This window comes from Gymnoscopelus braueri, assembly GCF_963280865.1.
Source record: "Gymnoscopelus braueri genome assembly, chromosome: 8".
Classification (NCBI taxonomy): domain Eukaryota; kingdom Metazoa; phylum Chordata; class Actinopteri; order Myctophiformes; family Myctophidae; genus Gymnoscopelus; species Gymnoscopelus braueri.
Window position 1 is genome coordinate 56,850,005 of NC_137609.1, and position 12,550 is coordinate 56,862,554.

General features: G+C 44.2%; 1 protein-coding gene across 5 annotated transcripts in view; it reads right to left on the reverse strand.

Annotated features, from left to right (window-relative positions):
- The window catches only part of pcf11 (PCF11 cleavage and polyadenylation factor subunit), a 33,931-nt gene that overhangs the window by 5,498 nt on the left and 15,883 nt on the right, over positions 1–12,550 (reverse strand). For 3 of the 5 annotated variants that reach the window (XM_080434614.1, XM_080434612.1, XM_080434611.1), the window contains exons 9-18: positions 11,405–11,594; positions 8,664–9,018; positions 8,024–8,158; positions 6,185–7,347; positions 3,976–4,203; positions 3,726–3,792; positions 2,878–3,003; positions 2,025–2,127; positions 253–436; positions 1–3 (exon numbers count right to left, since the gene is read on the reverse strand). The exon at positions 1–3 is cut by the window's left edge and continues 156 nt beyond it. In XM_080434614.1, coding sequence (XP_080290740.1) covers positions 1–3; positions 253–436; positions 2,025–2,127; positions 2,878–3,003; positions 3,726–3,792; positions 3,976–4,203; positions 6,185–7,347; positions 8,024–8,158; positions 8,664–9,018; positions 11,405–11,594 — 2,554 coding nt within the window. The remainder of the gene's footprint in view (positions 4–252; positions 437–2,024; positions 2,128–2,877; positions 3,004–3,725; positions 3,793–3,975; positions 4,204–6,184; positions 7,348–8,023; positions 8,159–8,663; positions 9,019–11,404; positions 11,595–12,550) is intronic. The other 2 variants (XM_080434615.1, XM_080434613.1) reach the window with 2 other exon arrangements.

Consider the following 12,550-nt stretch of genomic DNA (forward strand, 5'->3'; position numbering starts at 1 on the left):
GTCCTACACACACACACACACACACACACACACACACATTATGTTAATGACATAATTAACATTATGTTAATGTGTTCATTCCTCCAGGTCAGCCACCTCCTCGAACTCAATCCACTCACTCACACATATACTATATATAGTCATACTGTAGTACCAGCGGCGGTGTGTGTGTGTGTGTGTGTGTGTGTGTGTGTGTGTGTGTGTGTGTGTGTGTGTGTGTGTGTGTGTGTGTGTGTGTGCGCGCGTGCGTACCGTCAGACTGTAGTACCAGCGGCGGTGTGTAACCTTGCGGCTGACGTCCTTCTCAGAGCGGTTGTGTCTGTAATGCCAGTCCAGATGATCAGCGTAGACGTCTGTCTGAGACGCTGTGAAGCGCATCCCACAGGAATAACACTGGATGCCTGTGTACAGCTTACACACTACTGACTCATACCGCCTGCACACACACACACACACACACACACACAGGTTTGTGTTACTATACATGTGAGGACAATCTAAAACAGGGATGATGCAACTTTGATGATGTAGAGCCACAGGCCATTCTATGTCACACAAAAGTAGCAAAAATAGCAGATCTACAAGCTCAAAACGCGTCGCACTGCGTCGTGTTTTGAGCTTGTAGATCTGCTATTTTTGCTATTTTTGAATTGGAATCCTGAAAAGAAACATTTTTATTTAATTTCAAATGCATGTAGTTATACTTATGTTAACTTTATGAACTTAAATACACAAACATTGGACATAAAAAAGACCATAGAATGTTAATACTAGTCATGAAGCTACTAAAATAGACTGAAGTCATTAAAGTGAGTCATTAACACATTAACCGCCAAGAACGTAGTCCTACGGTCCGTTAAATCCAACTGTTAAGCGCCGAGACCGTAGCCCTACGGTCCACGGTCTTTTCGCGCTATTCACTTCCGGGTTCACTTTCGGAATTTTTTTGATCCACTTCCGTTTCCGGTTTGATGACCGGAAACGGAATTATTTGGGATCCGGTTTTGACGATCACGTCCGCTCCCATTCTACAGACGAAACTGAAACTCAATTCTCTTCCTGTAGTTTTTTCTCCTCGCATTTCACTGTTTAACGTAATCCGCTCTAACTCAAACATGGATGCCCCGTTTGACACGCGATCTTCACTGGGAGATACAGGGAGATCTCGCGGATGTAAACAGACTGTGTACGGCTCAATCTTAAGGATTTTAACAAGATCTATGGCGACATGAAAAAAACAAAAAAACAACAAAAACACCTTGGCACTGGTGAGTACATTATGAGATTAGCCTCTGGCGGTCGATGTGTTAAGTGAAGGTGGGGGCTGCATTAAGTGAAGGTGGGGGCCTCATTAAGTGAAGGTGGGGGCCTCATTAAGTGAAGGTGGGGGCCTCATTAAGTGAAGGTGGGGGCCTCATTAAGTGAAGGTGGGGGCCTCATTAAGTGAAGGTGGGGGCCACATTAAGTGAAGGTGGGGGCCTCATTAAGTGAAGGTGGGGGCCTCATTAAGTGAAGGTGGGGCCTCATTAAGTGAAGGTGGGGGCCTCATTAAGTGAAGGTGGGGGCCTCATTAAGTGAAGGTGGGGCCTCATTAAGTGAAGGTGGGGGCCTCATTAAGTGAAGGTGGGGGCCTCATTAAGTGAAGGTGGGGGCCTCATTAAGTGAAGGTGGGGGCCTCATTAAGTGAAGGTGGGGGCCACATTAAGTGAAGGTGGGGGCTGCATTAAGTGAAGGTGGGGGCCTCATTAAGTGAAGGTGGGGGCCTCATTAAGTGAAGGTGGGGGCCTCATTAAGTGAAGGTGGGGGCCTCATTAAGTGAAGGTGGGGGCCACATTAAGTGAAGGTGGGGGCCTCATTAAGTGAAGGTGGGGCCTCATTAAGTGAAGGTGGGGGCCACATTAAGTGAAGGTGGGGGCCTCATTAAGTGAAGGTGGGGGCCTCATGTGGCCCCCGGGCCGTTCTAAATGAAAAGGACAGTATGGAAACATAACTCCATGTTAAAGGGTTAATGAAACATTACTGACTGTTTCAGCTCCTCCATGTTAAAGGAAGTGATGTCAGGGACGTTCTCATCTTCCTCCTCCTCCTCCTCTTCCTCCTCCTCCACTGGAGCTGATGGGGAAGGTTCTACAACACAAAGGTCAAAGGTCAGGTCATTATTAAATACAAATAGGATGAAGGATTATTTGTCAGAGATAAATACTTAAATATATATATATTACTTATATAAATACTTAAATATATATATATATTACTTACTTATATAAATACTTAAATATATATATATTACTTATATAAATACTTAAATATATATATATTACTTACTTATATAAATACTTAAATATATATGACTTACTTATATAAATATATATATATATATATTACTTATATATACTTAAATATATATATTACTTATATAAATACTTAAATATATATATATATTACTTACTTATATAAATACTTAAATATATATGACTTACTTATATAAATATATATATATATATATTACTTATATATACTTAAATATATATATAAATATATATATATATGACTTACTTATATACTTAAATATATATATTACATATATATATACTTAAATATATATATTACTTATATAAATACTTAAATATATATATATATTACTTACTTATATAAATACTTAAATATATATGACTTACTTATATATAGACTTAAATATATTTTGTTTAATATATTTTATTTGAATGAATCCTCTCTAACACTTATGTCAGTGTTTACCTCCTCTGTGCTTAAGGGTGTGTGTGTGTGTGTGTGTGTGTGTGTGTGTGTGTGTGTGTGTGTGTGTGTGTGTGTGTGTGTGTGTGTGTGTGTGTGTGTGTGTGTGTGTGTGTGTCTAACCAGTAGATCCATGGGTGTGTGTTGGGGGCGTGGCAGCAGGGATGATTCCAGTAGAGATCAGTTTAGTGAGCAGCTCATTCACGTCCATCTGACCGAAGTGACTGTCTGCAGCCAGAGGGGGCGCCGCTGCAACACAGCAGGTAAAATACTAGTTATATATAGAACTTAACCAGTTAAAACCAGTTCTATACCAGACCTAACCAGTTAAAACCAGTTATATACCAGACCTAACCAGTTAAAACCAGTTCTATACCAGACCTAACCAGTTAAAACCAGTTATATACCAGACCTAACCAGTTAAAACCAGTTATATACCAGACCTAACCAGTTAAAACCAGTTATATACCAGACCTAACCAGTTAAAACCAGTTATATAAATACAACAATAATTACAACTTTGAGTTGAGTTGGTGTTGATGTTCCAAGCAGTAAAACTGCCCCCCGCCCCCCCCCCCCCCCACTGACACTAAGTAATGTGTAATCTGCATAATGGAACACCAGCTTCACTTGCTCTATTGCACGGTCTGAGAACAGGCCAATCAGAGGTTCTGCTCTGAGAACAGGCCAATCAGAGGTTCTGCTCTGAGAACAGGCCAATCAGAGGTTCTGCTCTGAGAACAGGCCAATCAGAGGTTCTGCTCTGAGAACAGGCCAATCAGAGGTTCTGCTCTGAGAACAGGCCAATCAGAGGTTCTGCTCTGAGAACAGGCCAATCAGAGGTTCTGCTCTGAGAACAGGCCAATCAGAGGTTCTGCTCTGGTATCCAGGGAGTGTGTGTGCAGTTTCACTGAGATCAGGCCAACGCTGCCGGAGATTATTATAATAAAATTAATACTAACAATAATTACCTGTCTGGGTGAAAGGCTGGGTGTTTTGAGGCAGGAAGGTCTGGGTCATGTTTGGTACCATGTTCACCTGAAATACATGTTATAATCATGTTATAATACATATAAACATGTTATAACACATACACATGTTATAATACATGTTCACCTGAAATACATGTTATAATCATGTTAGACAGACAGACAGACACACAGACAGACAGACACACACAGACACAGACAGACACACAGACACACAGACAGACACACAGACCTGTTGAGGGGGTCCCTGGTTGTAGAAACCAGGGGGTCCAGTCTGTCCAGAGAAAGGTCCCAGGGGACCGGCTGGGTACTGGTGTCCGGGCATGGAGCTGAAGGGACCCGGTCCGGGCCCCCCCATGGGCCCCCCCATGGGCCTCATGGGGGGGTGTAAGGAGTGGGGGGGTCCAGGGTATCTGGGCGGAGCTTGTTCAAAGTGCATGGCCATTGGCTGATGGAAGGGCTGAACAAAACCAAGAGGATATTAGAGACAGTAATTATCATCATTATTATATACATATTATATACATATTAGATACATATTAGATACATATTAGATACATATTAGATACATATTAGAGACAGTAATTATCATCATTATTATATCATGAGCGTTTGAACTGCCTCTACTAGAACTAACCAGATATAACACATTCTACTAGAACTAACCAGTAGAGATATAGTCTGGGAGGCATTGCGTCGGAGCTTGGACAGCAGGGGCGCGGCCACTGCGTTGTGATTCAAATCAACAGCCAATGAAGAAAAGGGGGCGGGATCCACATGCAGTGGGTGTTGCATCTAAATAGAATCGACGGGCCGCCATTGTTGTGTACTGCTGTTTGCCTCTCGTCTGACTTTTTAGACGAGTTGCACAGCTCTCAGACCGGTAAGAGGCGTGTCCGCTCAGATTCTGAGCGTAAGCTACATCCCGCCCACAAATACCAGGGCTCTGGCCCAGAAGTTCTTCGCCAGAGCTGGCGAAAACTTCTGGGAACTCAGATTAGTAGAGATATAACACAAAGAAGTGCTTAGCATCATCTCATGGGTTGTCAATGGCAGCTCATCTGTTCAGATCAAACAGTAACAAACAGCTAAATAACCTGACGTTTTATCAACAGCCGCATCTAGTTAATAAATGTGACGAAATACAGAAAAAAAATCCCCAGATTATGAGTCTTAATATCCAGCAAACGACTTCAAAGTTTATCATTCAATCATTGAAATAAGAGAGAAGCTGTGACCTCACTGTGACCTCACTGTGACCTCACTGTGACCTCTCTGTGACCTCACTGTGACCTCACGCTCTGACGGACAAGAAATAAATATAATCCTTTTGCAAAAACATCCATGTTCCTTTAAACAATAATCCTAAAGAGTAGTTTAGTTTTCAGCTACAATCATGACAGTTTGATATTGTTTGAGCAGTTTTCAGTGCGTAAAACGAGTGTGTTGTAAGTCTGACATGATTTGATGCGTATGTATCTGTGTATATACTTACATATACACACACACACACATATATATATATATATATATATATATATATGTTACAGTATGATTGGAGAACCAGTACGATTGAAGAAGGCTCGCTCGTTTTTACCACCCACCCAGCAATTCTGTAGAAGCAACACTAGAGGGAGCCACAAGCCAGGCTTGTGCACAAACATATATGGCCACGACCACACACACACACGCGCTCATGCTTTTTTTGGTTTATTGAAAGCAGGACTGTTAAGATACTTTTATTGTGTTCTGGCTTTTGTTTTACTTTCTCCCTGACACACACACACACACACACACACACACGAAAAGAACTATTCTGTCCCTATCGGTTTACAACTCAAACGGCGCTGAGTCGACTAGTAGAGCATCGGCCGGTCAGCGTGCGCCCTCGCGCCTGGAGGCGCGAGGGCGCACTTCCTCGGCCTCAAGCTCTACTAAGTCGGCGCGCCTCCGTCATGGACAAGCGTGTGCGTGTGCACGCGTGTTCAGCATTCCCCTAGCGTAGCTTCCTGGTTGCTATGTGGGGGGGAACAACAAAAGACAGGTCCGTGTCGGCGCATCAAAACCCCGCCTCTCCGCGTTCTCCTTCTCCTCCTCGGAGGACGAGAAGGAGGACGGTTTATTACCCGAGGCTCGCGAGGAGGAGGAGGAACCTCCTCCTCGCGAGCCTCGCGTAATAAACCCCCGCCTCGCAGCGCCGCGTCCTCCTCCTCCTCCTCGCGAGCCTCGCTAATAAACCCTGTCTCGAAAAGCCCCGCCCGTGCCTAAAAACGAACGCTCTGTCTTCAATCGTACTGGTTCTCCAATCGTACTGTGACATATACACACATATACTGTGTACCAAGTACCAATTGACTGGAAAACGCGTCCATGGCAGTAAAAGAGTTAAGGGTTAAGGGTTAGTTAAGGGTTAAGGGTTAGTTAAGGGTTAAGGGTCCTACCTGGTGTGGATGGTTGGACATGTCGAACCTCAGTCCAGGCTGAGCCGGCCCATCAAACCTGATTTGTCCAGGCTGAGCCGGCCCATCAAACCTGATTTGTCCAGGCTGACCTGGTCCATCAAACCTGATTGGTCCAGGCTGATTGGGCCCATCAAACCTCATTGGTCCAGGCTGATTGGGCCCATCAAACCTCATTGGTCCAGGCTGAGCCGGCCCATCAAACCTCATTGGTCCAGGCTGAGCCGGCCCATCAAACCTCATTGGTCCAGGCTGATTGGGCCCATCAAACCTCATTGGTCCAGGCTGACCCGGTCCGTCGAACCGGATTGGTCCAGGCTGACCGGGTCCGTCGAACCTGATTGGTCCAGGCCCCATGTGGGCGGGTCCGTCAAAGCGCTGCATGGGGGGGCGGTGCTGCTGCTGGAAGCCCTGCGGCCCAGGACCATCGAAGCGCCTCATTGGCCCGTCAAAGTGCTCGTCAAACCGATGGGGCTGCTGCTGTCCAATGGGAGCGTCAAAGCGAGGGTGGGGTGGTCCGTCGAAGCTTCTCATTGGCCCGTGGTGGGGGGGGATGGGAGGTCCTCCTTCGAACCTCCCTCCTCCTCCTCCTTGCTGAGGGGGGTGTGGCCCGTTGTCATAGTGACCGCCCTCGTTGTCGTTGTAGCGCTGGGGGGGGCGGGGCGGGTAGCGCGAGGAAGAGGAGGAGGAAGAGGACTGAGGGGGGAGGGGCGTGTGGGGGACGGGCGGGGGGGAGGAGCGCACCTTGAGGATGGAGCGCGGGGGGGCGGGGTGATGATGAGGAGGAGGAGGAAGGTCCAGGTCGTCAGAGTGCTGACTGTTTGGACTCTCAAAGCGCGGAGCGGGACTCGAACCGCCGGCCGAGTCCGTCTGCAGAGGAGACAGCCGCTCCCGCTCGAACGCCAGGGCGGGGCCGGAGGGGGCGGGGCCGGAGGGGGCGAGGCCGGAGGGGGCGGGGCTGGGGCACTTCCTGGGGGGAGGGGGAGGAGGAGGGGGAGGGGCGTGCTGGGGGGGCGGTAACCTCCTGGGAGCGTCGTAGCCGCTCCTCGTGGGAACGTCTCCTCCTCCTCCTCCTCCTCCTCCTCCTCCTCCTCGCTCCTCGTAGCGCTGGCGCTCTGACAGAGGAGACGTCCACTCCCTCTCCGCTAGGAGGAGAACAATATATATATAAATATACACAATATATACTATAAATATGTACAATATATATATAAATATATACTATATATACTATAAATATATACAATATATACTATAAATATATACAATATATATATAAATATATACAATATATAAATAAATATATACAATATATACTATAAATATATACAATATATACTATAAATATATACAATATATACTATAAATATATACAATATATAATATATAAATATATACAATATATATATAAATATATACTATATATACTATAAATATATACAATATATACTATAAATATATACAATATATAATATATAAATATATACAATATATATATAAATATATAATATATATTATAAATATATACAATATATTATAAATATATACAATATATATTATAAATATAAACAATATATACTATAAATATATACAATATATAATATATAAATATATACAATATATATATAAATATATACAATATATAATCTATACAATATATATATATATATAAATATATATAATATATGAATATATACAATTATGATAGATATGATAGTTAAAGTCACCAGTGTCTGACTGCCAGACAGACACAGACACAGACAGAGACAGAGACAGAGACAGACAGACAGACAGACAGTCTAGACAGACAGACAGACTCACCAGTGTCTCGTAGGTCGGCCTTCCGTCTGAAGCGAAGGCCCTGCAGGGCTTTACGAGACGGGAAGTCCTTTCCGTGGTTGTACTCCTCGATCATAGGAGTCTGCTGCTCCTCTCTCTCCTTACTGCTCCTCTCTCCTACACACACACACACACACACACACACACACACACACACAGGTATATAATATAGTCTCCTTATTGACTGAAACACAGTGAAACCCTCTGTGTTCACAAACCGTCAGATCCATCAATCTGGAGATAAATATTCTGTGACTAGTGGAAACAGTTCAAACAGTGGAAACAGTTCAAACAGTTCAAACAGTTCAAAAGGTAAACAAAAGGTAAACTAAAGGTAAACTAAAGGTAAACTAAAGGTAAACTAAAGGTAAACTAAAGGGAAGACAAACCAAACATCGCCGGCAGTGGGCGATTCATTTATGCATTTAATCTGGCAGTGAAAGAGTTCATTATAATTATAATCCTATAGTCATAATTAATGTTATTCATTATAATTATAATCCTATAGTCATAATTAATGTTATTCATTATAATCCTATAGTCATAATTAATGTTATTCATTATAATCATATTAGTCAGGGATCCTTTAAACTAAAATGTTTCAATCATTTCAACAACAAACCTGTTCTGTCTCTCTCTCTGGACGATCGAGCAGCCGGGTGCGGCGAGGGGCGTTTCCCTCTCTCCTCCAGCTCCGCCCCCTCCTCTGGCTCCTCCTCCTCCTCCTCCTCAGGCTCCTCCTCCCCGGCGGAGGAGCGGTGGGCCACCTGCGTCCTCCTCAGCTTGGACTTGTGCTGGTAGTACAGCATCTGGGCGTCGGCCTGGTGGGGGGCGGGGCTGCCGGGGGGCGGAGACTGCGAGGAGGTGGGCGGGGCCATCTTCTTCTCCTCGCGGTATTGGAAGAGCTGCTTGATCTGATGGGCCACGTTCAGGAAGTCCTCCTGAGAGATCTCCCCGCTCTCCAGGCGTTTACTGGCCTGAAAACATTACGTATTATACCTTTAATTCATTACATGAGTCATTCATACTGGCCTCAAACAGTTCCATTTCAATTGTATTCATTCATACAACACATTAATCTGATAGATACGCCCATTAATCTGATAGATACGCCCCTTTATCTGATAGATACGCCCATTTATCTGATAGATACGCCCATTAATCTGATAGATACGCCCATTAATCTGATAGATACGCCCATTAATCTGATAGATACGCCCATTAATCTGATAGATACGCCCCTTTATCAGATAGATACGCCCATTAATCTGATAGATACGCCCATTAATCTGATAGATACGCCCATTAATCTGATAGATACGCCCATTTATCTGATAGATACGCCCCTTTATCTGATAGATACGCCCATTTATCTGATAGATACGCCCATTTATCTGATAGATACGCCCCTTTATCTGATAGATACGCCCCTTTATCTGATAGATACGCCCCTTTATCTGATAGATACGCCCCTTTATCTGATAGATACGCCCCTTTATCTGATAGATACGCCCATTTATCTGATAGATACGCCCATTTATCTGATAGATACGCCCATTTATCTGATAGATACGCCCATTTATCTGATAGATACGCCCCTTTATCTGATAGATACGCCCATTTATCTGATAGATACGCCCCTTTATCTGATAGATACGCCCCTTTATCTGATAGATACGCCCATTTATCTGATAGATACGCCCATTTATCTGATAGATACGCCCATTTATCTGATAGATACGCCCATTTATCTGATAGATACGCCCATTTATCTGATAGATACGCCCCTTTATCTGATAGATATGCCCATTTATCTGATAGATACGCCCATTTATCTGATAGATACGCCCATTTATCTGATAGATACGCCCATTTATCTGATAGATACGCCCATTTATCTGATAGATACGCCCCTTTATCTGATAGATACGCCCATTTATCTGATAGATACGCCCGCCCTAACCCTATACAACACATTTATCTGATAGATACGCCCGCCCTAACCCTATACAACACATTTATCTGATAGATACGCCCGCCCTAACCCTATACAACACATTTATCTGATAGATACGCCCGCCCTAACCCTATACAACACATTTATCTGATAGATATGCCCGCCCTAACCCTATACAACACATTTATCTGATAGATATGCCCGCCCTAACCCTAACCCTATACAACACATTTATCTGATAGATACGCCTGCCCGCGGAAACCAAGCCCTCAGAACCCAGATGTTGCATTGAAGTGCATTGGACATGCTGGCCATTCATAGGTACTGCAGGTTAAAACGGCCTGGGACCACTGTCACCAACGAGCGAAAACGGCCGAAAAATCGACCAATGGGCTCGACTCACGAGCTTGCGTACGGGACTGCGCACGGAGGTGACTCAAAACTCCATGACACATAACTTGTCACAGAGGCCACGCCCATCACATTTCACAACCCCATGTGCTGGGTGAGCAACTCAATGCAAGTGGATGGGCCAGGATTTCCGGTGCCTTCTGATACAGATACAATACAATACAAGATACAATGTGTCTGCTTTTACAACAGATACAATGTGTCTGCTTTTACAACAGATACAATGTGTCTGCTTTTACAACAGATACAATGTGTCTGCTTTTACAACAGATACAATGTGTCTGCTTTTACAACAGATACAATGTGTCTGCTTTTACAACAGATACAATGTGTCTGCTTTTACAACAGATACAATGTGTCTGCTTTTACAACAGATACAATGTGTCTGCTTTTACAACAGATACAATGTGTCTGCTTTTACAACAGATACAATGTGTCTGCTTTTACAACAGATACAATGTGTCTGCTTTTACAACAGATACAATGTGTCTGCTTTTACAACAGATACAATGTGTCTGCTTTTACAACAGATACAATGTGTCTGCTTTTACAACAGATACAATGTGTCTGCTTTTACAACAGATACAATGTGTCTGCTTTTACAACAGATACAATGTGTCTGCTTTTACAACAGATACAATGTGTCTGCTTTTACAACAGATACAATGTGTCTGCTTTTACAACAGATACAATGTGTCTGCTTTTACAACAGATACAATGTGTCTGCTTTTACAACAGATACAATGTGTCTGCTTTTACAACAGATACTATGTGTCTGCTTTTACAACAGATACTATGTGTCTGCTTTTACAACAGATACAATGTGTCTGCTTTTACAACAGATACAATGTGTCTGCTTTTACAACAGATACAATGTGTCTGCTTTTACAACAGATACAATGTGTCTGCTTTTACAACAGATACAATGTGTCTGCTTTTAGAGCTCTTGTATGTGGTGTGTGTGTGTGTGTGTGTGTGTGTGTGTGTGTGTGTACCCGTCTCAGCAGGTCTCTCTTGCTAGCGGAGTTGAGGACGTCTGGGATCTGCAGGTTAGCGTCGACACTCAGCCTGTGTTTGGGGATCCTGGGGGGGGCGGGGCGGGCCGGAGGGGGGGTGCTGTAGGACTTCTGGAGGAGGTGTCTCTGAGGACCGCATTTCCCATGAGCCTCCTCTGACTGCTTCAGGCTGACAGATCAGAGAGAGAGAGAGAGAGAGAGACATGAAATATCATCACAGACAAAGTGACAGAAATGATACAAAACACAGACATAGAACATCGATGCCCAAAACCTTCCTTTATCATTTTAAAAACTATTTAAAGTATTGAAAATAACGGCTATTTACAACAATGAGATATGACAACAACCATATGTATAAATAATACAAACATTAACACTACATTAACACTACAACACATTAACACTACATTAACACTACTAATGAGATATGACAACAACCATATGTATAAATAACACAAACATTAACACTATTCTAGTCAGATCATAAGAGACGTGTTGGATCTGCTATTCCGACAGCCCAGGCATCATGTCATGGGTGGAGCTATGGGTGGAGCTATGGGTGGAGCTATGGGTGGACCTATCTTACTGCTTGTCTCCTCCCAGGCTGGGTGGAGCTATGGGTGGAGCTATGGGTGGAGCTATGGGTGGAGCTAACTTACTGCTTGGTCTCCTCCCAGGCTGGGTGGAGCTATGGGTGGAGCTATGGGTGGAGCTAACTTACTGCTTGGTCTCCTCCCAGGCTGGGTGGAGCTATGGGTGGAGCTATGGGTGGAGCTAACTTACTGCTTGGTCTCCTCCCAGGCTGGGTGGAGCTATGGGTGGAGCTATGGGTGGAGCTATGGGTGGAGCTATGGGTGGACCTATCTTACTGCTTGGTCTCCTCCCAGGCTGGGTGGAGCTATGGGTGGAGCTATGGGTGGAGCTAACTTACTGCTTGGTCTCCTCCCAGGCTGGGTGGAGCTATGGGTGGAGCTATGGGTGGAGCTAACTTACTGCTTGGTCTCCTCCCAGGCTGGGTGGAGCTATGGGTGGAGCTATGGGTGGAGCTATGGGTGGACCTAACTTACTGCTTGGTCTCCTCCCAGGCTGGGTGGAGCTATGGGTGGAGCTATGGGTGGACCT